The 24,938-nt window shown below is 29.1% G+C and overlaps 1 protein-coding gene across 2 annotated transcripts; it reads right to left on the bottom strand.

The window, feature by feature from the left end:
• Positions 1 to 8,403: 8,403 nt before the first annotated feature.
• LOC137818560 (uncharacterized) lies at positions 8,404 to 14,339 on the bottom strand. 2 transcript variants are annotated; one of them, XM_068622059.1, is made up of 8 exons: positions 14,110 to 14,339; positions 13,373 to 13,688; positions 11,835 to 12,032; positions 11,248 to 11,520; positions 10,860 to 10,962; positions 10,610 to 10,728; positions 9,917 to 10,093; positions 8,404 to 9,563 (listed from the first exon to the last, which is right to left on the bottom strand). In XM_068622059.1, the coding sequence occupies exons 2-8, from the start codon at positions 13,673 to 13,675 to the stop codon at positions 8,757 to 8,759; spliced, it is 1,980 nt and encodes a 659-aa protein (XP_068478160.1). In that variant the 5' UTR covers positions 13,676 to 13,688; positions 14,110 to 14,339; the 3' UTR covers positions 8,404 to 8,756. The 2 variants fall into 2 exon arrangements, with proteins under 2 accessions (XP_068478160.1, XP_068478161.1); XM_068622060.1 differs by having other exon boundaries at positions 13,377 to 13,688; positions 14,110 to 14,332.
• Between the last annotated feature and the right edge of the window lie 10,599 nt (positions 14,340 to 24,938).

Below are 24,938 nucleotides of genomic sequence, written 5' to 3'. Positions count from 1 at the left end.
AAGCGATAGGAAGGAACAATGGTGTACTCACAGAAGATAAGAGATAAGAGAGAATCGGTTCTTCTCGTTATCAAACTCCTAACTAAACAAACACTCCTTTTCTTTATGTAAAAAAATTATTAAAACCCTTTGTAAAAATAAAGAAAAAGTCATACTCACAAAAATATCATATTAATTATTTTTATATATAATTGGTATCAATATTAATTGGAACCAAATCTTATTTTATCCTTATATAATGTATATCAAAATCGAATATAACAATTATATATTATATTGTAAAGTAAAAGTTAATACTTGACTGCTTATTTATAATTAAATATTTTTTATTTATTACACGCAAGAAAGTCTACAAATCCAGGTTAATATCGAATGAAATATCTACTCAATATTCAATTATTCTTTTACATTTTTTTATAAAAATTTCTTATTAATTTGAGTGTGAGAATTTTTTTTGCAAAATATTTCTTTGATCTTCAACTGGAAATTCACGTATAAGGAATCTATAAAGTTCGAAATAGGACAATTTCTCATTTTACATAAAGATAATGTTTTATTTTTTGTAACAATAATCACTTTATATACTAGTGTATTGTAAATTAGAGATTAAAATATAGGTTTTAGTGTGAAAATTTTAATTTATGAAACATATCATTTGAATTTTAAATCTTGATTAAATATGTAGTTGATACAGCATGTAACTAAACTTGTTTGAATGGATAAAATATTTTATTGATACATAAATTTTTAATTTTTTATTAAATTTTGTATTACCATCTCATTTGAAAGCATATTCCGTAATCTCACAAATATAGAAAAAAAAAAAAACTTAACAGATTCTCATTTTGTATATTTTTTTTCATATATTTAAAGTGATATATAATTATTTATAAAAAAATTTATCAGAAAAAACAATTAAATTAAATAAACTTACTTAAGAGGTGATCTAACCATTATACAAAGTAAAAGAGTAAAAATCATTTTTCTCTATACACAAACAAAAATCCTAAAGAACCTTCTACTACCTACCTCGACACTACCAACTAAAGATAGCAGAAAGATCAAGGACCAATCTTGTCGGCTTAAAGTAACTTATCACTACAAGAAAATCATAAAATAAAAACCAATTTTAGAAACAACAAATGATTAGTTATTGGTAGCAAAAAATTTGATTGCTAATTAGATCTGAATTTAGAAACCATTTAAAAATAATATAAACTAATTTAAAAATCATTTTTTAGTCTCTAAAATGGTCTCTAATTTAATCATTATATCAACTAATTATTTTTTGTCTTTAAAAATTAGTTTTTATTTTATGATTTTTTTATAATGTATAATTTATTCATTGTGTATAAAATATATATTTTTATTTCCATTATTGATTGGTAACATAGTAACATGGTATGGTCGAGAAAGGTTCTTATGTGTTACACAAAGTGACAGAGTGATTCTTTAAGGAATGCAACACTGTTGTCTCTTTAGTTCTTTCCACTTTTGTTTTCCATTTCTTCCCTGTTTGCCCAAAAATGCCAAAACTTTTCATTTCTACTCTTCCTTTCATTGCTATAAAATATCACCATCTCCAACAATAATTTTCGAAAAATCGAATATTTTGTGTTTATCTTTGATTAAATAATTAAATAAAAGAAGAATACAAAATTACAATTTCATTATATATATAATTTCATGAAAAATATAGTACACTTAAAAGTTATGGATTTTTTTAGAGATTATTTTACTTTCTTCTTTCATTTACCATAGTGATATTATTTTACTATCTTGTGTTGTGTTGTAATTAGGTTAATTGAGTCAGTACAAGAAAATTATGAAATAGAAACTAATTTTTAGATATTAAAATAATTAGTTGTAATAGAAACTAATTTAGAAACCAAATTTTTTTTAGTTTCTAAAATGGTATCTAATTTAGTTACTATTGTAACTAATTATTTTGGCTCTAAAAATTGGTTTCTCTTTCATAATTTTCTTGTAGTGTGTGGGGATTTGTGTAATTGTAATATCTAAAAACTCCAATGGATAGACTTTAAACATATAAGATTTAAAGAATGAAAATTGTACAGGGATAAGTTTGTTTGAATTTTTTTATAAAAAAAATAATTACATTTTTTAACAGAAATATATTACTGTATTATTTTCATGTTTATTTAATCTAAAAAAATAGAAGAAAAATATGTTCAAAATAACTTATTTCAACAAGTGATTGGGAATAACTTATGAAAAGAAATTGGTGCATAAACTTTCTTTAAAAATATAAGAAAATTTTAAAAATTGTAGCTAACTAATTTATATTTGTGTTAAGTCTGAACAAACTCCCTCCTTGTACTGAAATGGTTTTTATATATGCATCACTTTATAAATATTCTATAAAAGGAATAAAAGTAAATTAATTGTTGTCTATTCATTTTAAATAATAGTTTTAAGATGTTGTCAGAAAAATTATAACATTTATTAAAACTATATCAACAACATATTAAATACTGTTCTTTATTATTATTGGGTTAATATCTTTTAAGTTTGAAATTGGTTTGTTTTTCTAATCCAATTTTTATATTTTTTAAATATTATAATCATATAACAAAGAAACTATTAAAATAGTCCTTATTAATGTTTTTTATTTATTTTATGTAATAAATAAATTTTCGGTCCAAATTGTATTATAATATTAACTGAATTAACAAGAAATATTTTAATCCTAATCTATATTAAAAATTAGTATATAAATCAAAATTGACAAAAATCTATTTCAATAGCTTGATTAAAGACAAAATTCAATTTTGTATAAAAATAAAAATAAAAGAAACATATTTAACCATTATTATTTAATGTAATAATTTTACTTTTACTATATAAATTATTTAAAACTACAAAATTGTAGAATAATGGTTAGATGGGTGAATAGTTTTGGTTTTGAAAAACAAGTATAAGAAGAAAGTATGGTGAAGTTTTAAATTATTTTAATCATAGTATCTATATGAATTATTTGATATAAGAATGGCTAAGTGTGACATATGAGTAAATTGATTGTGTTGAAGAAGAAATGAATCACATGCAAGATGTTAACAATGGTGACAGCACAAGTGAAAGCTACATTTTCCTTCATGTTTCTCATAAAATAATCTCCATGTGACCAAAACATATAACAACAATTTCTTCATTTCGTTTTTTTTTTTTTCATTTTCTTCTTCAAAAATCTGAAAGCATTAAATGGACGGTGCCATTAATACTAATTACTTGCTCTACTGCTATACTAGTATATCCTACGTACTTCATCTTTTCTAAAATACATGATAACTACGCATTAATTATGAAAGGGTTTAGTATGTGTACACACCAAAAACTACGTAGTTGAGACATTGTTTTCTAAATGTAAAATCAGTTTAAGAATCCGATGTTAACATTTTCTACGTCCTATGAATTCGTACAATATTATACACCTATCATTTCTCGTCGATAAATAGTTTTTCCATGATTTTAATAACAATTCTACATCAATATTCTCATCATTTCACTTTTAATTAATTATTTTTTCATCATTCATTACCTTTTTTCAACGTAACGTGGACTTTTAAATATAATAGATGAAGTTTGTATCGAATCATATAATATGAAATATCATTAATGTCATTATTTTTAAGTTGTGTAGGATCTTCATTTTCTCGTTTTTAGATTTTTCAAGTTATTAGTGAGACTATATATTTATTGATGATTTGATCGGATAAGTTCAACAAATATTATTAGGATGAAAAATTCTCTCCTGCACCATATCAATTACAACCTACACCAGATTTTTCATTAAAATGACCATAATTATTGTGCAAAATGACAAAAGTGACTTTAAATGAAGGAAGGTGTGGATAAAAAAAATACTTTCAAATCCCCTTTTTTGAATATATTTTCGAATCTATATTTCCAAAACACATTTCTAAATTCCAGATTCTAAAATTCAAAATATATGATAATTTTTAAAAGTTTAAAAGATAATAGAATGCATTGAAATTAATATGGTGCAGGAAGTTGGGATAAACCTTTCAGGAAGTTAGGATAAACCTTAAATGACTATAATATCATATTAAAAAGTAAACTTTAGAATCTAATTCAATTTCATAAATTTTGTTCATAAGTTAAGATTTATAGTTATGTTATATATTATAAAATATCTAATATCTAATGTCAAATGTCCAATAATCTTTCAATCAAAGTTAAGTACTTGGTAAGCGTTAATCATGCTTTCTTAATCTTCATGTCAAAACTTGGATACAGGATATTTTGTCGCAATTTGGCTCAAAGTGGACTTTTTCTCAGTGTGTTTAATCAAACGAAATTAATTAGAAGAATTCTCTAAAGTTTTGATGTGAGGACGTGACACGTTTAATTAATGCCACAAACTTTGCTTTGATTTGATAACCACACCTTGTTGCTCTAATATATGCCATTCGAAAGCATGAACATGGTTCCTTCAGAAATGAATGGTTTCAGATATTTGGACTTCAGATAAATATATTGAGAAATGGTTGTTTATATTTTATGTATTCCAACTTTCTGAAGATGTTCGTCATTACTTTGGATAATGAATACTTTATATCAAAATTATAGTTTGAAATATTAGATATTGAGGATTCATTCTAGATTTAATTTTGTTTCAATTATTGAAGTTCATGATGAATATGATTCTTATCATTCAAATTTAGATAATAAATCATTTTGATATTTTTTTTTTAATTTGAAAAATATATTTTAAATCTCTAAATATTCAATTTAAAAGGTTAAAATATTTTTTAAATCGTTCGTAGTCCTTAAATGATAATTATTTGCAAATTTTTATATTCGAATTTGAGTTCTTTTTTAAAATTTAGAAATTAAAACTATAATTACCTGTATTTCAGGAATAAAAAAATGAAGTTTAATTTTATAATAAATATTTGAAATTTATGTTTTCATGAAATGTATCAACATCTAAGTAAATATTTGAGGTTTATTACTTATATACTATAAAAGTGTATTTATTTCAACACATAAGAGTGCTTTTTTTTATGGATGGTATTATTAGAAGTACTATGATCGAGAATTTAACCTTTTTGGAAAATTTTAAAATATGTATAGTTTAAGGAAAAATTAAAAAGATATTCGCCTAAAAAAACTACAAATAGTTATAGAGAAAATGTGATGGTATTGTGAATATCATTATTTTTAAGAGTTTGTTAAATTTGATATGGTTTCTTTTAATAAAGATATATTTTGATAAATATATAATCTTCAAAAAAATGTAGAAAATAGTTATTGAATAAAAAATATGTAATTTATCTTATCTTAATTCTTTTTTTATATTTTCTTTTATGTGTATCATTTCATAATTTTTTATTAATATGATTAACGGTATTTATGGATTGAAATTTTTAAAATCTAGTTTAGATTCTATCCGATGAAATAAAATACAATTTGACGTGCAATCAATCTAATTTAGTTTGATACTATGCCGACTTGATGTATCAATAAAAAATTACCTTAATTTAACTAAACACTATCCCAACTCGACTTAGTCCGACTTGGTTTAGTTCGTTTCAATCCCACCTGAACCCAATTTGACATGGGTCCAACACAACTTGACTCGACTTGGATTTGGACCAATATGACTCGACCTGGGTCTAGGCCAACTTGACTCGACCTAACGTGAGATCGACCCAACTCAAATGAATTAATCCCAACCCAATATCTCAGTTCAACACAAACCCAACTCTACTTGACCCAACCTACTCCAATCCATCTCAATCTCACTTAGGCTAGACTCGACCTAGACCTGGGGGACTAGGCTAGACATGGGGTTCACCCTATTAAACTCAGTCTAATTTGGGCCTAAGCTAGCTTAATTTAACGTGAGTCTGGCCCGACTCGGGTCGACTTGGGACCAGGTCGATTCAACTCAACCTGAAGTGAGATTAATCCATCTCAGCTTGATATGGACTCAACCCAATGCAGGTCTGATGTCTCAATCCAACACGACCCAACTTAAGTTAGTCAGATCTAATATGGTCTATCTTGGTCTCACCTAAGCCCAAACCAACCGAGCTTAACTCGACACAGTTCTAGCCTAACTTAGTTGAACGTGGTCCCGTCCCGCCTCGGCTAAACCTTGGCCTGTGTCGATCTAGCTTGATCTGGCTCTGTTTAACTTATACGCATGTTGATTCAGTTCGACCTAAACTAAATCCTACTAAGATTTACTTGGGCCTGGATGAGTAGGTCAACCTAGGTTCGAGTCAACTTGGCTCGACCTAGGTCCAGGCTAACTCAACTCGAATTTGGTTCAGTCTGACTTAGCTCGGCCCATGTTTAGGCTAACTCGACCCAACCTGCACACGAGTCAACTCAACTCAACTTGTGTTTGGGCAGTCTCAGCTCAACTTGTTTCTGGACAAACTCGACTCAACTTGTGTTTACGCTGACTTGAGTTAACTTGGGTTTGAGATATTTTAGCCTCACCTAGGTTTGGGCTAACTCGGCTTTATCTGGGTTTAGGCTACGCGGCCTGGTTTGAGACTGAGCTGACTCGGGTCACTTGGGTTTGTGCCAACACTTCACAACTTAGGTTTAGGTCAACTCAACTTGTCCTTAGCCTAAGTCGACTCAACACAACCTTGGTAAAGACTGACTCAAATGACCTTGACTCAGGCCGACTCAACTTAACCTGGACTCTAGGCGACTCGAGTTGGACTGTGGCCTGAGCCGACTGAACTCAACCTTTGTTCATGCCAACTCGAATCTACCATAGCCTGCGTCAACTCAACTCTGCATGGGTTCAAGCCAACTCAATTTGACCTAGGCTCGAGCTAGGTTTGAGTTGGCTTGGCCTACTTGGGCCTAGGTCGTCTCAACTTGACCTGTCTTTAGGTTGACTTTACTTAACTTGGGTATAAGCCAAGTCATCTTGACTGGTGCCTGGGTTGAGTTGACTACAAGCTGACTTAACTTGACATGGCTCAAGCTGATGTAGTTGGACCTAAGTTAAGACAACTAGCTCAACCTTGTCATGATTGGGCTATGCTCGACCTTAGACTAGGTCTAACCTAGGTTTAGCCTTAGTCAGTTGAAAGTGGGTCGCCCTTACTCAGGTAAATATGGGCTCATCCTAACTCTACTCAACTGGCTTAGCTGAATCGGCTCAATCTCGATACAACCTGATTCGACTTGACTTGGATCAGGTCGACTTGACTCGATTTTTGACCTACACTGACTCTACTTGATCTTGCCTAAGCCTAATTCAGTGCTACCTTATTTAGGTCTAGCCCAATCTAAAAGTTCATAACTTGAATTGACTTGGATACACCTTGATTTTGGATTTTCAAAATCTAAAAAATTATCCCATCTATATCCAATTAAATAGATTGGCCTTTAAATTAAAAAAATATAGATTTATAATTAAGATAAATTTATTTAAATAGATTTAAAATAATATAAATTTGGATAATTTTGTATTGAATTTAATAATCTGATTTTTTTTCTAACCCTTAAACACGGTTAAGCCTTTTAACGATTTAACATTTTTTTTAGTTTCCTTTGAAGGACGAGCTACTACAACTACATACACGATAAATATGTTCAAGATGGAGATTTTTATCAAACGGGTAACATATTTTTATTACCTTTTTTATAGATATAATTTATGCCTCCAAATTTTTTTCTTAAGAATTTATTCGTAGTCTTCAAGTATTAATATATATTTTATCCATTAAGATATTTTCTTCACACAAAAAAAACCCAATATGATTGTACTGTTGACTATTATTGACAAAAATGCATTGTCTTGTTGAATTTGCTAGTTTTGATAAAATTCTTAAAATATATTGAGCACAAAATAATTGTCCTTGTTTGTTGTTTGAAATAAATTATTGTGGTGCAGTTTCTGAAGAACTAAATCAACAGTTCCGAAGTTTCTGACATGAGATTGCAACTAATTTATGAGGTCCACTTGGTCAAATATTGCTAGGTGTGAACTGCATATGCAGCCATTAAGAAATTCATTATTGCACTACTTTGTTGAGTTGCATGCACCATTTTGTCGTGTTATCAACCAATGAATTGGGTTTGCTTAAACGCCCATTCTAGTTTCATTGCACAAAAGTGAATGTTTGTTAGGGGTCAGGTTTTGAGAATCTTTGGCAAGTAATCTGTCGAAATCTTTCAAGAAATTTTGTTGGAAATAAACTTTAAAGACTGAATGAAATGTACTTCTTTCACTCATCTGGTCCAACTCCAACTTTTGTTGCTCACTACTCCAACCATTCCCACCAAACTGATCATGATTATGGAGAAACTAGCATGTTTAACAAATCAAAATAATTGAATGTATGATACAGAGTACACCAAACATTCAATTCACAGAGACAATGATTCAGCAAACACTTTTTCATTCAAATTACCACGAATTATCTTAACCTTTTATTTGGACAGTTTGCCACATTATTACTATTTACATATAACTTGGATCTGGGGAAGCATTTACAATTACTTTTCCCCGGCCAGCATCAAAGTTAAAAGTATCCAATGATGAGTTGGTTCCATTTGATCATCAGAGTGAGAATCAGTATATTAGGCGGTTGTAATCACCTTCGTTTGGGTTCCTTATTGCAGCATAGCACAAAAACTGCATTTCCTACGAGACTCGTTCCGAAATCAATGGGACAAAAAACACCCAATGACACGCAATATGGTACAAACATAAATCTAATTGTAACTGTCTTTAACTATAACACCACCTCTTGTGTAACATGGCCCTCAGTAGCTTCTTGCTCAAGTTCTTTTATTAGCCTTTCAATCTGCCTTCTATAAACTGGCATGAAGTGATCACTGATCATTCTCTGTGAAAGTCTAAGTTTACTATACAGAGACCTGGAAGTTAGAAAAATCCCAATCTTAGTCTCATCTAGCTCGCTACTGTCTGAACTTGCATAGGTTGGGCTATCATCATTTTCATCCTCCGTCTCAGAACGGAGTGTAACAATGTGCATTATCTTTCCTGGAGGGAAAAATCTGTAGACTTCTTTTATTTCTGGTACAGAACTCTGGGCTTGCTCTACTTCGTCCGCTATAGCTGCTTCCTCTTCCCTTATCTCCTTTACAACATCAGTCTCCTCAACCTCAGGACCGTCATACAGCTCATTCTCCAGTTGATGCCACAACTCCACTTCACTCATTTGATCATCATATCTGCCATGGTCCATCACGTTCTGATGGTCACCATGATTAACATCCACCTCGGTATCAGAACCACTTCCATTGCCACATTCAATCTCAGAAGACCACTCTTCTATAGACGAAGATACTGGAAGGTTCATATTCTTTGCATTAATCGCCTTCTTTGGGGAACCAAGAAGTGCTTCAGAACTGTCAGTGTTGGTAGAGGAGGATCTAGGCGAACTTTCCCCATCTTTGGAGTTTGAATAAGCACTCAAGGCTCTGCGACGGGGTCCCATGCATGACCAAGAGGACAAATTAAGGTTTGGACGTGCCCATGCTGCCTGAGCCATACTCTTGGCTCTCTTCATCACAACCTGAGGTTTTTCAAAAGTCAGACATGGATGAGAAGCGGTAGCACTAGCACTTCTTGCATGATCAGATTGAACACATCAACCCCCAATCATAGATAGAAGAGAACTAACAAATAAGTAGAAACTCTTCTTAGTTAGGCTTATGCTCAAAAGCATAATAAATAGTGTGTACTCTTCTGAAAACAGGATTGCAACACCAATATATCTTGTTCAACATAAGAAAGACAACCAAATCAAAAGATCGTTTATTTTAACTTCCAACAATTGATAATTTATCCCACCCTGCTTTCAGAGACAATACATAGTTGCATGATAAACGAAAAGTGAATAGATCTTATAACAGAACGTAAAAGTACCTGGGTACCATTAGAAACTGGCTGCAAAATAGCCCCAGCCCCAGCAACTTTTGCTCTAGCCGTGGCAATCGATGGGAGGCGAGAACCTAACGCTGAGGCAGAGCGATAGACTGTACTAAGTATTCTTGTATGCTCAATTTGATTCCTCAAGTCATTTATCCATGCTGATGCTGTCACCTGAAAATGGGAAAAGTAATTTTTAATACACAAATGATGCAGAATAGCAAAATGAAATTTATGAACTGCAAACATTCATCATGCAACTGGTAGTGTAGCAAGTAAATCGGTTTATCCAAGTTCCAATAAGGCAAGCAAACCAAATCAAGAGCATTATGAATTTCAGTGAAGGAATTTAACTTCATGCGGAGTAACAGGACAGCCAATGCAAAACTTTGTAGAATCTCTATAACATCTTGAGGGAGTGGGAATATTTATACCACTGCTTTCTATAATATCCCACAATTCTTTTGATACACACTTTTATGAGAACCTAAAATAGTTCATAGCCATAAATGAGAGCTAAATCCACCAAATGACGTCCTCCACACTTTTCCAGGGGTCATGCATGTCTTATCAACACCTGGACTACAAGTCCTAATTACTTAAATTACACTATCCCCCACAGATCAAATATTGGTCAATAAATCAGGACTACAACAATATTTTTCTACACAAGATGCTAATGATGACAACCTCAGAACGCAAGTCATCCACAGAAGCAGCTGAGAATGTAGGCACCAAATCAGCTCCATTTATAATAGAAGTGATAAAACTAACACCCGACTCTGCCAACTCCCATGTCATACAAGCAGCTGAAAGGGTAACAAATGTCAGGTTCGAGAGACTTGCCATGCAAACCAATATTAGTTCCAAAGTGCTCTAGGATACTACACTTTGAAAATAAAATGAAGAATCATATTGACACAGAACATGATATACTGACCTGGAGCAAAGGTAACACATGTAGCGACAGACAGTTCCTTTCTCTCTCTCAACACATAAGTGAGAATTGCTGCAGTACCTCCACCCAAAGAGTGCCCAACAATCTACATAAAAAGACTTTTAAAACTAATACAGTAAACAATAGAAACATCTACTAACTATTTAAAGCTAACAGAATGATTTCAAGATCAACTTTTGTTGTAAATTCAAGATTAATAAAGATAAGGAAGAAAAACCATGATGTGATGACTACAATCTGCAAGCTATGCATGCTTGATCACAATATTAACAAAGTAATATATTGAAATTTAAATAATATTATAGTCTAATAGGGAAGAATGTTAGAAGGATTATTTAGTCAAAGAGAAAAAAAAAATAAACATCTTTACCTTGACTTTATAATCAGGGTATTGGCCAAGTGCTTCAAGGAGACAAGGAGTTGCAAGCTTTGCAATCCATCGAGCAGCAGCAACCATTCCACAGTGGGCATAACCTAAAACCAAATCTCTAACACCCCCCTGATGAACAACAGTGTGATGGAATGGTACCACATTTCCTGTAACAGCTGTTAGAGTATCTTTGATACTATGTGTGCCACGAATCAATAGCAAAAGGCATCTCATCTCATGATCAGCTATTATTGTAAAAGCTGGTTTCAAAATCTGCATGACAAATAAACAGCAGGTTTAAACATACGTTGTCTTTACCAAATGAGTAGAGATTACTGAAATGGTAGCAAACCCCAAAAATAACTCAAAAAAATGTTCCAAACTGAAACAAAAAGAAAAAAAAAATCTATCATCAATTTTTTATCCCATCCCACATTTGATCAGTCTAAAACAACAGCCTCTGTTGCTCCATCCTGCCATCCTTTCTCAAAAGAAAATGTGTATTAATAACTATCAATAGCATAATCAACACAGGGTACAGATACTGAACTGTATAAATTTTTTCTGAAAATTCAAACAAGACTTACTCCTGCTTTGGCTTCCCGAAGGAGAACATTTTCTTCATCGTAGCCAGTTTCTTCTAAGAACAAGGGAAAGGGCTTCTTTGAAAAATGCCAGCACAGGGTCAACAATTTCAAGAGATACTTAAGTTCAGCAGTAATCTCAGATCCTTTCAGCTGTACACTATCATTACCACAAAATTCACTGTCAACTTGGTAGTCCCCCTGCAAGGTATAATTAAGAAGCTATATCAAAGGGTCAAACTTAAATAAAAATAAATAAAAAGGAAGCACCAAAACCAGAAACTATATTTTGCATGTTGAATACACATAATCTTCTGAGTATCAATAGTCTAGTATCTTGGGGTCTATTTGGATTAGACAGTAGAACAATTGAGTTTGCCCAGATATTATACAGTATAACAACTTTTGAATCATAGATACATTCAGAAAACTACAGGGTCCAACTTCTCAATTTATTTTTGAGGATTGCTGACCTTGTTTGAAAAACTAGTAGGTCTTAGTTCTTAATCAAAATCAATTTTCTTGGCCACAAAATCCACTGCTGGGTACTTCTACAGAATTCATTCCTAAGACAAATCAATTCCGAACATCTTACCCAACAACAAATACTGTAAGCATTTATTTTTACCGACCAGATTGATTTTACATGGCCAAAAATCGAAATAAACATGGCCTTTACGTCCAATTTTAAGGATTGAAAAACAGAATACGTTATTATTATACACAAACTACAGCTTAATGTGAAGAAATCAAACTGGCACAAAATCAATATTACATAGCAACTTTTCATCTACTTTTGTAGAGCTGAGATGAAGAAATTTGTTAGTCCAGGACTTCTGTTTAATAAATCATTACTCTCAAAGAAAGTTTAAACAGAAATTATATCATGAAAATCATAAAACCCAAGAATAATATAATATGTGAACTTCAAAGTGATAATGATTAATATGTAACAGAAGTTCAAATATTGCAAGTCATGATACCAATCCCTTGCTGTGACCTTGAGAAGGCTTAAAAAGTAAAATAAAACAAAACTTACAAAAAAGAATGAGCCGATCACATGTAAGGAACACTTCACAGATAATATAAACTATAATTGTTATCGAAATGTAGGATAACTTCTTTAAAGACTATAATTTTTTTTATTCAGATGGGACGCATTAAATTGGGCTTCTAACTATTCAATCATCCATAATGTTACTTATACGTGGAAAACTTCAACTAACTCACATAACTTTCTTAGCCACTACTATTTTCTTTCCTTTTATCTCTCCTCACCTTTTATTCATCAATTTCAGTGATGTGCAAGTGAATTATGTCTGTCGCATGTTAAGTGCAGATTGCAACTACCATTTCTGATCAATTATAGTTCTACCTAAATAATATCCACCTGGCATTCCTATTATATACTATATTCCACTTACTACCAAAACGCATCCAAAGTTACAAATAGATAAACAAAACGCCACAATTTTCTTGCTTTTTCACTTGCTTCAAATCAGGACACCAGCAAAGAATCAGAATCAACTCATTGTTATTACCTGCCTTTTGAGCAGAAAGCTGATACCAAACGCCAAATCCCCAATTGGCCATTTCCCAAGTGTCTCCGAGTACGTGAACCTGAGAGTCTCTGACAACGTTGAAATTGTCTCTAACCACGTACCAGGGGCTTGGATTAACCGATGGGAAACACGAGCACTGCCTAATGGCGTATCACTGGGCGTTTCACTTCCACTTTCTTCAGCATCTTCATCTATTTCTTCCTGAGTCTGCAATTTCCGATTCAATGTGTAATACAGAAGGGCAGCTGCACCTGCTGCAGTAGCCATGGTCGCAGTTGCCATTATTTTACTATCCCTATAACAACACAAATCCCCGAGAGAGAGAGAAAATCATTAGAAAAGGATACACAACAGAAAACTGTGATAAAATTCCCCCATATAAGGCAACTTCAAATCCTTTATTTTCCATTATACGCGATCAAAAGTTCTTTCATAGGGACCATCATCAACCATGCAACGCAAAACAGATAAAATACCATAGCAAAAAAGTTTGGTCTAAATTCAACAATTTAAACTGGAAATTGAAATACCGATTCGTTCGATTGATGAATAAACAAAATCAGAAAACCGTGATCAAATGAATTAATTAAACAAAACAAAAATCGGAGCAACCTGAAGAACATGAAGACACACCGAAACCCAAAACCCTAAAACTCCCAAATCAGAAAAAAAAAATGATAAAAATAGAGAAAAGTCGAGTACATGAATGAACGAACCTGAATAACGTGATTTTGGAAGAATTTGAAGGGGGAAATAGTTTGGTTACGAAGGAACCATAGATTGCACCGAAACCTCTTAGTTCTTAGATGTGTGTTTTTATCCTCATATGTAATAATAACAATAATTAATAATCTAATCAATACCTTAATAATAATAATAATAATATAAGGTTTGCGCCGTTTTCTTTGAAGCTGGAGGAAGAAACCAGAAAATAAGAATAGTTTTTATTTATCATATACAATGTTTTTCTAATTATGTGTTTAAGGGACACGTGGCGTGTTAAGATGGAGTGAAAACAGACCTGGTCAATGTAGTGTCAGATGATAAGTTACACCACGAAGTTGACCCATTATTACTAATTAGTAGTTAATTATAACAAATTATAATAATTAGAACCAGTTAAGATTGTTATTAGGAACTGTTAATTATTACTAATCAGTAGTTAAAATTGTTATTAAGACCTGTTCAAAATATTGTTTCAAATTTCAATACTTACCCAAATTTTTTAGACTCTGTTTTTTGTCTTCTTCTCCGTTTTATTTTGTTCTCTCTGTGACACCTTCCGTTTTTTTAACAAAAATAAAATAAAATAAAAGAATAACAACACAGAAAAAATATTGGCAATTTTCTTTTATTGATATTAATGTAAAGATAAAAAAAATATAAAAGTTAAAGGGAATTACACTAAAAAATTATAATTCTTGGGAGTATACATTAAATAATTTATAAACATCGTTATTCTTTACTTTTTGACTCTTTATACAATAAAATTATTGTTTCCATACACTTAAAAAGGTTTCACGTCATTTAAAAAACAAAACCTATGATAATTTATAAATACTTTTTTTTCTTTTTAATCTTCTAAGACATTTTCTAAGGAATAACCATGCGACTCTCGTTAAAGTGGACAATATATCCATAAAAAAAACGTCTATAATAAAAATGAAAAATATTTTTTTGAAAGAATATATTTGGAAAGTAAATATAAAAATGCAGAAAGGGGCTGAGAGAAAAGAGAACAAAGCAAATAGAATCCTTCAAAAGAAATTTGTATTTAAGGTTTGATTAATTCAAATGGACTTTGTTCAAAAGGGATAAAGAAGAAAAAAAAAAAGGCAGTCTCTTCCTTCACCCCCTACGTTTTCTTCCTGCACCGCAACAATATTCTACAAAGACAAAATTTTCCTTATTATTTTTAAAATTCCTAAAATACACTTAAGTCCTATACTATTTTTTTTTCTTCATTTGTCCACATATTGCACAATCACACTCGACATATTTCATTCCTCTCTCAACTGCGTCGTTCCATCTCGTGTTTTTGTTGATGGCTTAGGGTGGTGTCTTGGTGAGAATGACGGTTTTTCTTGACGATTTCCTGGATAAGAAAGTAAGTAAATTTTTGGTTTTCGGTCTGTAGTTCTGTTTTTTCTTTGAATTTTTGTTTCCGTAATTCATATCCCAACAATGCAGTCTGATAGTTTTACGGAATAGAGAATCCATATTTATTTTTTCGCATTTCAAATTATGGAATGTGCATAAATCCTGTATTGGAGAATTAGTAAATCTTCCAGATCCACCAAACCATAATTCAAAATATGCATTCCAAAAAAATCATTATGGATTCACTAATCCATAACAAAAATTAGGCTTCAAGATTCAGCAATCCAGAAATAAACAATTTATGAAAAATTTACTTTTGGAACACCCCTTCACCCAGAAAAAAAAAATAATTAACTTCCAAATTGATGAATTCATAGCACACTACCAAATTCTGATTTCCAATAACCACAAAAACTTCATAACCACTAATGCTCCTAAAAAACCTTAATTTTTACCTCTAGAAGCCAAGCAACACTTCGGCAACGCAATCCACTCCTCCACCTTGCTCTACATAGGTAAAATGATCCTCCACCAGTGTCTGAGATGAATGAAGAAGATGAACATTGCCAAACAAACTCCACCACAATGCTCTTTTCAAATAAAAGGTCAAGGTCAATTCGAGATATATAAAATTGTGGGGGTGCAAGAAGCCAAGAAAAAATAATAATAAGAGAATGAGCCCTTGGGCTATTGGACCAGTTTATGCAAAAATCTAAAAAGAAAAAAATTTAAGTTGTTAGGTCCATTGAATCAAAGTTATAGGATTATGCATAGAAAAAGAGACCAATTCTCCCTTCACTCCATTACCTTTTCCTTACACCTTCGTATTAGTCGATTTTTTTTTTTTTTAATGAAATATAGTTATATATTTTTAAATAATTTCAATTGTACTTATGTACTTTTATTTGAAAGGATAATTTTATCATTTTAACGTGTGTCAGAGGAAAGATAATAACCTTTGTTGTATTCAACATTCTCAAATGCAAAGATAATTTTTTAAAATTTTGTATATTTTGTACATTGGATTTTTTTTTTAGTTTTGTGATTTTCAATATATACAAAAAAAAATGAAAACACAATCACCACCAATAAAAAACCACAAAACTTACCTCAATCACCAATAGTCATCACAAGCAACCACACAAGCAATAACCACAAACAACTACCAGCAATTGAAAAAAAAAAATACAGTACACTCTTCACCTTACTCAGAAGAATATTGTTAGAATTAAAAAAAAGTATGAAGGTGCAACGAGAAGGTACAAAGTAACCACAAGCAACTACCAGCATTTGAAAAAAAAAATACACCACACTCTTCACCTTACTCAAAAGAATATTGTTATAATTAAAAAAATATGAAGGTGCAACGAAAAGGTGTAAGGAGAATTTTCTAAAATAACAGTAACAAAACAATAAGTTGATTTTTTTTCTTATTTCAAATATATTATTGAAGTGCTCTTAAGTTTATTAGTTGATATTTGATAGAATTTAAAATAAAAATAAGTTTAAGAATGAAAAATGTTTGAACATAAAAATCACGTAATGACAAGTTTTACAGATAAAATACATCTTCTTTTATGCACACAAGTTATTGAAACCTTCTAATGTCAAACTTACAAAATTTAAATTTAATTTATTTACTCGATGAAATATAAATTAAACTTAAATCTGTTTATATGATCTTTGAATATTTTGTTTATAAAAAAGCTTATGTGTATAATTGTATTGAGAGAAAACACACAAAAAAAGAGTAATTTTTTAACCATTTTGTACCAAAAAAATAATTTTTGAAAACTTATTTATTGAATTTTTTGTTTTCTTTTTCTTTTTCTTCAGAATAATTCTTAAAAACAGGTAAGAAATAATCTTTAAACATGTAGGACTAAGATCTAATTTATTTTTTTGATTTTTGCAAGGTTGGGCTACTGGGCCTACTCTTTAGGTTTTTGTTGCCTCAATTTATACAAACTTATAATTAAGGTGGGCCTCTCACTCATCAAATTTCAAACTTTGTACATTGAATTTGCTCAAAATAAGGAAACATGGGAGTGTGAAATTAGGGCTACCATTAAACTTGTACTACAATTTCAACTCACTTTATATATTAAATATAATTATGTTTTGTTACTAGAATTTTGGGGGTGAATGGAGTCTCTCAAATATTATAAAAATGTTAATTATTATCATTTATAAGTAAAATAATACTAATTTAAAAGATTAGTTAACTATATTAATAATGACACAAATAAAAATCAAACATTAATTAAAGTTGAATTATCTTAAAAAAATTGTTGAAATTTAATGTTAAGACAGTGATAGAGATAATACGTTGAAAGGAATGAACAATTAAGATTTTTTTTTTTTTACAATTAGTTGTGAATGTAATATAGAACATTAGCAAAAGATAAAAATATACAGTGAGAATGTCTAATTTTTATCATCACGAAATAAAACATAACTATTTTATCATTTGACATAAAAGTAGCATAAGAAATGTGCAACTTTTCACACTTTTTCTACATAAAATATACCTCTTAGTAAGTTACTGATACCAAAAACATCATACGTAAAAGATATTTGATTTCGCAAAGCATTACTACTTACACAAAATTGAGTGTTTATATTATTTTACTTTTCTCTAACCTCTTAGTTCTTTAAATTATTCTAAAAAAAACAAAACATTAATATTTTGATTATGTTCAAGTAATATTATCTTCCAACATATTTGATTTTTTTAATAAAATAAATTAGAAAACTTAATTTAAAATATCATGTAAAAATCATGTTAAAAAACGGATTTAAAGTGTAACTCAACCTTCTAAAACTAATAAGATAAGATTTATATCTATTTATAAAAAAATTTAATATTTTAATCTCTAATCGATACGAGATATTCAATTTAATAAAAAAATTTAACAAACATAACACTACAAGAAAATCATGAAATAGAAACTAATTTTTAGAGACCAAAATAATTAGTTACAATAATAACTAAATTATAGACCATTTTAGAAACTAAACAAAAATTTGGTTTCTAAATTAATTTATATTATTGTTAAATAGTTTTAAATTAATATCTAATTAGTAATCAATGTTTTAACTACCAATTATTTAATTTCTAAATTTGGTCTCTAAACCCTTTGTTGCTAATTAGATACCAATTTAGAAACTATTTAACAATCATAGAAACTAATTTTTTGTTTAGTTTATAAAATAGTCTCTGATTTAGTATTATTACAACTAATTATTTTGGTCTCTAAAAATTGGTTTCTATCTCATGATTTTCTTGTAGTGTAAAAAAAAAATAATAATAAAATAATAATAATAAAAATAAAATTATATATATATATATATATATATATATATTGCACTTAAAGAAATCTGATAAGTTTTTAATAAGACCAACCTAATATTTTGCTGGTTCAATTAATATTGTTCTGGATAGAGTTGATTCATCTCCATTTTTTTCAATTAAGTAGTTGACAACTTTAATTTGGGGAACAGAGAAGGCACCATTAACTAAACCATCTACCATTTAGGTCCTCTTTATAGTTTGTCAAATCCTCATTAATACCCTAAAAATACCAACTTAATATATTTATTACCATGATTGAAGATTTTTACATTTTTTTTATATGTACAAATTAAACATATTTCAAAAGAGTTCAACCAATAGATTAATTTTACTTAATAATTAATTTTTAATTCAAGTAACTTTATGTAACTTGTACGTGGAAAGGAGATTTAATTACTAGAGTTTACTCATAACTAAATTTTAGAATAAAAAAAAAAAACAAAGACAAATTATATCACTCTAAACCTTTAATTTTAACTAAAACCAAATGTGCAAAATAATTTTTATTTCAAATCAATTTCCTATATTTTCATCTAAGTACATACTAGAGGAGTTTGTTTCTAACCTATGTTTGAATGTTTCCCAATTTAGTAAGACAAAACTCACAGGGTATTTTAATGACATGCTTTAATTGTACCATCAAAATTCCAAATAATTATTTAAGTAAATGTGTTAGGGTTTTTTTTGGATTGTCTTAATTAAAAACTATCTAAATTGGATTAAAATTGGAGGTTTTTTTAATTTAACCTTATAAAATCGATTTATAAGGTGAGATTTAAACTTACTTACATATTATAAAATATCGTTATCTCTAGTTAATGTGGGATTTTTAACACACTCACGTTGATGCTACTAACTCGTGTGTGTGACTATATATTATGGATAGTTTGATAACGGTCTGATAGCGGGTAACTAAATGTGTCCAACAAACTCTTGTTAGGATAAACTCAAAAATAATTTTGATACTATAAAAAAATGGTAATTTCTTATTTTTGTATGTATACATCAATCCGTGCATAGACAATATATACAAATATATAGAGACTTTATCTCCAAATTATAAGTTAATTATGTGATAATTCACTAATCATAGAATTCTATCATTATTAACTTAATATATAATCATAATAATCATTATTTCCTTAATAGTTTTTTTTGAGAATGAAGATTAAAGTTACAAAATTGATGAAAAATAAAAGAAAATCAACCTTTTCGCATTAAGTTACAAATAATATTGTATAACTATATCACTGATAGAGTTTAGATTACCATATAACTTAGATCGATCTTAACACAGTAATCAAAATATAAGACATGATTGTAATTAAGATCATTTTATGATAATTAAACTGTGTCACTAACAATAAATTATCACTGATATTTGAGTTCTTCCATACCAAAAAAAATTCAATATAATTTAGTTAAAAGAAAATATATATATTATAAAAAATCTAACATCGATTAAAAATAAAAATATTAATATATATATATATATGAAAAAATTAAATCTAATCTTATAAACAAATTTTAAATAAAATCCAATTCTTAATATTTACTATTCTTCAAATATCAAAGAATTAACTTCAACGTTGGATACCTTTTCTTCATCGCAATTTTTTTGTTGGTTGGGCTTCAGATTATTGCCTAGAGCTTCACAGTGTATTCAGTCATTAAACAACTCAATTTACATTAAAATGGCTTCATCATTCTCTCTATATCTCATCATTGTCTCTCACCCACACCTCAATGCTACAAATACACAACTACTACCATAATTAGGTTCATTTTTCTAATGTTTTCGCTTCACTAAGCAAAAATGCTAAAATATGTAAAAGCACATGTTTTATAATGTTTTTTTTTTTAATTCTAACAATTATTTTTTAATATGATGAAGAGTGTGATTTTTTTTTAAGTGGTGATGATTATTGATGAACGTTGAGATGAGATAAGTTTTATATTCTTTTTGATTGATGATTTTATTTTCGTTAAATTTTTTTTTAAAGTCATAAAACCCATAAATCATCAAAGTGTAAAAATAGAATATAAAAAAAAAGATATATTAAGAAATATTAAATACAACGAATTTTCTTATTAATTTTTTTTAAAACATTTAAATGATAAAATTACTCTCTCAAATATTATAATTAAAATATAATAAAAATTTGTGGTTGAAAAAAAATATATTAGTAATTGATATTATTTAAAAATATGAAATTATATTTAAAAAACTAAAATCAATTTTTTATAATTAGTACGAGGATATAGGAGAAAAATATAGAAGTGAAAAGAGAATTTATCTATAAGAAAAGTTGATAAATTACCTGCATCATATATAACCCCGAAAGTCATGTAGGTCCTGAAAGGCATGGGCTTCTGGTTTTTCTGGGGTTGGCTTCCACGTGGATGCACCAATTGGTATCTAATGCGATAGATATGAATCTAATGAATTTTAAATTATAAGTTAATCTATATATATAAAAGATTTTGAATTATTTTAAATCAAAAAATTGAAAATATTACACTTGTAATTTTTTATTTTTTTTATATATACTTCATCTCATTCATTTTCACCTATCTTAACTCAATGTCACTCCCCTCTTATACTTCTTCTGTTAATATGTATTTAAAACTGTTTCTTTCTGCTATCTTGGTGATAGAGAAATGAAATAACAAAAAATTTATGATAAAGAAGAGTAAAAAAATATTACTAATAAAAGCAAATCCACACACATACATGAAGTGACGTTGCTTTTTTATTTTCTCTTTCATCTTTGTATCATAAAGAAATGAAAGATGGTAGATAGCATTTTACATCAGTGCAGTGGGACACACCATTAGAGTGCAGGGACCAGTGTGACTTTAATGCTCAAACTCTTGAAAATGTGTCAGATGAATTTATTTGGTGTGCCCTAAGATATTGGGTCCCCCTTTGGGTCAATTATCTCTCTTTCTTTATCTTCTTTTCCTTCTTGTCCTTTCAATAAAAGAATTACCAAAAAAACAATACTAACTTTTTAAAGAGGATATATATTGCAGAATAACACTGTTTAAAAAATCTTCAAAAAAATCAGAGTGCAGAGAATAAGGGAAGAGTGATTTTTATCCATGGCCCTGGTATTGTAGGGTTAGCATATGTTGTGGACCTTGGTGTGTATTTTTAGTTGTTGTATTGAAGTGATTTTGGTGTGAAGCAAATCCAATTGAGGAGCAGCTTTTGTGAAAGAAAAAACAAGTAGAAGAAGGGTTGGTGATTTACTTTCAACCCATCAAGGATCTTTTTCAATAAAGAACAAAAAGTGCTTCTATCATGCCATGCTTTCACACTCTCTTCTCTACTACTAGTCTAAACTTTTGCCTTTCTTTTAAAAAGTTTGCTGTGTCTTTCAATTAAAAAAACTACTTCATTATTGTACTTGTAAGGATAAAGGTCCACACAATACCTGTTCGTTGGGTACACAATTTGTTGACATATCGGTTGTTTTTAAGTTTCTTCAAACTTTCTTCTTTTGCTGTGAATACTTTGTCGGTCAGGTATATGCGATTGCACTCCGACGCTCAAGTCAGTGCTATAATTTAGGTGTTCTCTTGTAGGATATGAAAAACATACATTCTCCTCCCTTCATGATAGTCAATGAATAATGAACATGTATAGCAGCTCCCTGGTATTGTGGAAGTGTATTTTTCGGTTTAGTCAATTTCTATTGTTGCATTTTCAGGATATTTCGAAACGTGCATTTAACTCATTCAACATCAGTTGTAACTGTTTCTTTATTACGTATTTATTACGTTGTAAATGTTATTTTACTCGATACTCATTCGTCCGACAGGTACTATTATTATTGACAAATTAACAATTAAAAGTGTGGTTATACACTTGGTATAAAAAGATAGTTAAATTTATTTACGGATATTTTGATTTTTTTTACAATGCATTTTTTATTTGAGGAAACCAAGAAAGAAAAAGGAAAACCAAATCACAACTTTCTCCTTGGTCTCTTGATTGGTACCTAGCTTTGCTTGTCCAATAGCAATCATAGGTTTCCTATGGAAGAACTGTGCAAGTTATGGCAGAGCTGTGACCACTTTTGTTCATTTCCTTTTCTTCTACAGTGTGGAGTATTTTTGTTTTTTGTTTTTGTTACATTTTTTTTTACAGTTTTGTGACAACAAAATAAAGTATTAAAAGATATAATTAACATTTTTAATAAAGATTTACCTGTCTTCTTTACATGGTTCATTGTAATTTTTGCTAAAATGATGAATTTCTTATTAAAAGTATGCAGTGACTTTTTAATAAGAACAGTTAGATTTATTTTAACATTACATATTAAAAAATCTTGTCAAAAGTATATGCACTGACTTTTTCTTTCATGCTTGTTATGTTTTCTATTAGTTTCTGTTTTTCTTTTTTTCTCTATTTACTTTATTTATTTATTTATTTTTCTTTTTTCATATGATATAATCTACAGTCAAGTTTTATTTATTATCATATGATTATTTATTAATAAAAAAATTAGATTATATAATTATATTATGAAATGTACAAGTTAAAAATTATTTATAGCTTTTAATATCTTATTTCGATATTTTTTCCCCATAAAATACAATGGATGAGAAGAAAATAAGTAAAAGAAACAAAGTAGATAAAAAAAGAAAAAATGTGAAAATTTTAATGAAGTTGTTAATGTAAATAAAATAATAAATCAAATAATTTGCATTAAACACATGTCTTACAATTATATATAATGGATGTAAATACCGTATGATGGAAAATATTTCTTAAGAATCAACAGAATAACATCAATTAATTTATTAACATCATTAACAATTTGTGTTAGATGAGGATAAGAGTTAAAAATGAAAAAAATAGAAAAAATATAGTGAAAAGTTAGATTAAATGTATAAAAAGTGAATTAAAAGTGGATAAATTTGAGTGAAAAGTTTATAAATAATATAATTAATGTGATCGAAAGGTAAAAAATTAATTAAATAATAAAATAATTTATCGAAATACACCTGTTTTAAAATTGTGAAGAATTTGAATTAAAGTAAAGATAAATATTTATATATATAGAAGTTATCCATATATTTATATATTTGTGTTTGAAATTTATAATTACAAAAAATTATAATTATTTTTTTAAACCAATATTGGGATATAAAGAATATAATATTCATAAATATATTTAGTACTGTTTTAACTCTATCTCTTTCATATAGAAGATGATGAAGACATGATATGATATGAATTCTAATATTTTTTTTTTGTCTCCAATGAATTTTAATTTATGTGAAGATATAATAAATTTGAGAAAAACAAAATTGTAATTTAAATTTAACTAATAAAAGAGGTAGATTTTGTTTTAATTGGGAAGGACAATCCATTGTGTATGTTTTTTGAAATATAATTTTAAAAATATAGAATTAAAACTTGCTTAAAATATATTTAAATTGTAACTTGCTAGAAGCAAGAAATTCATACGTATAGTGATAGAGGGGGTGGGGGAGAGTGAATGAGTTGTTACTATATATGAGTACTGAAAATTAAGAACATAGTAATGTGCATTTTTAAAAGACTTAGAAATATTTATTTGTGACTATTAATGCATGATCACATAATTCAAAATTATTTTCCTTATCTTTGTCTATATATTATATAGATATATAGGAACCGTATTTACATGCAATGAATGAATAGTGTTATTTGTAGTTGTACCTATTCATACGGCTACTGTTTTCTAAAGAGTCTCTATCTCTTCTTCTCAAAATCACTTCTTCCCAAAATCACTTCTTCCCAACCAACTTGCAGATACATTTCACAATTTGCAAAATAGTTATAAGTGACAGTTAAAAAACAAAGGACACGTGAAAAATTAAGTTTACACCATTTTCCATATATGTGTCTGTCTCTGATGTGTATCAGACCTAAATACAATGTCAGCCACCAAGTTATCACTGACAAATTGTACTTATATTTTTGGATCACAATTGTCTCCATTCAGGTACATGACTTTTTTATATTATTTTTAAAACACTTCTTAAGTATTAGTATTATTATTAATATACCGAATTTGAGGTTTTGGTTGGAGA

Source organism: Phaseolus vulgaris, chromosome 10 (genome assembly GCF_000499845.2).
Source record: "Phaseolus vulgaris cultivar G19833 chromosome 10, P. vulgaris v2.0, whole genome shotgun sequence".
Classification (NCBI taxonomy): domain Eukaryota; kingdom Viridiplantae; phylum Streptophyta; class Magnoliopsida; order Fabales; family Fabaceae; genus Phaseolus; species Phaseolus vulgaris.
The sequence above is the reverse complement of the archived record's forward strand: the minus strand, read 5'-3'. Positions and strand labels throughout refer to the sequence as shown.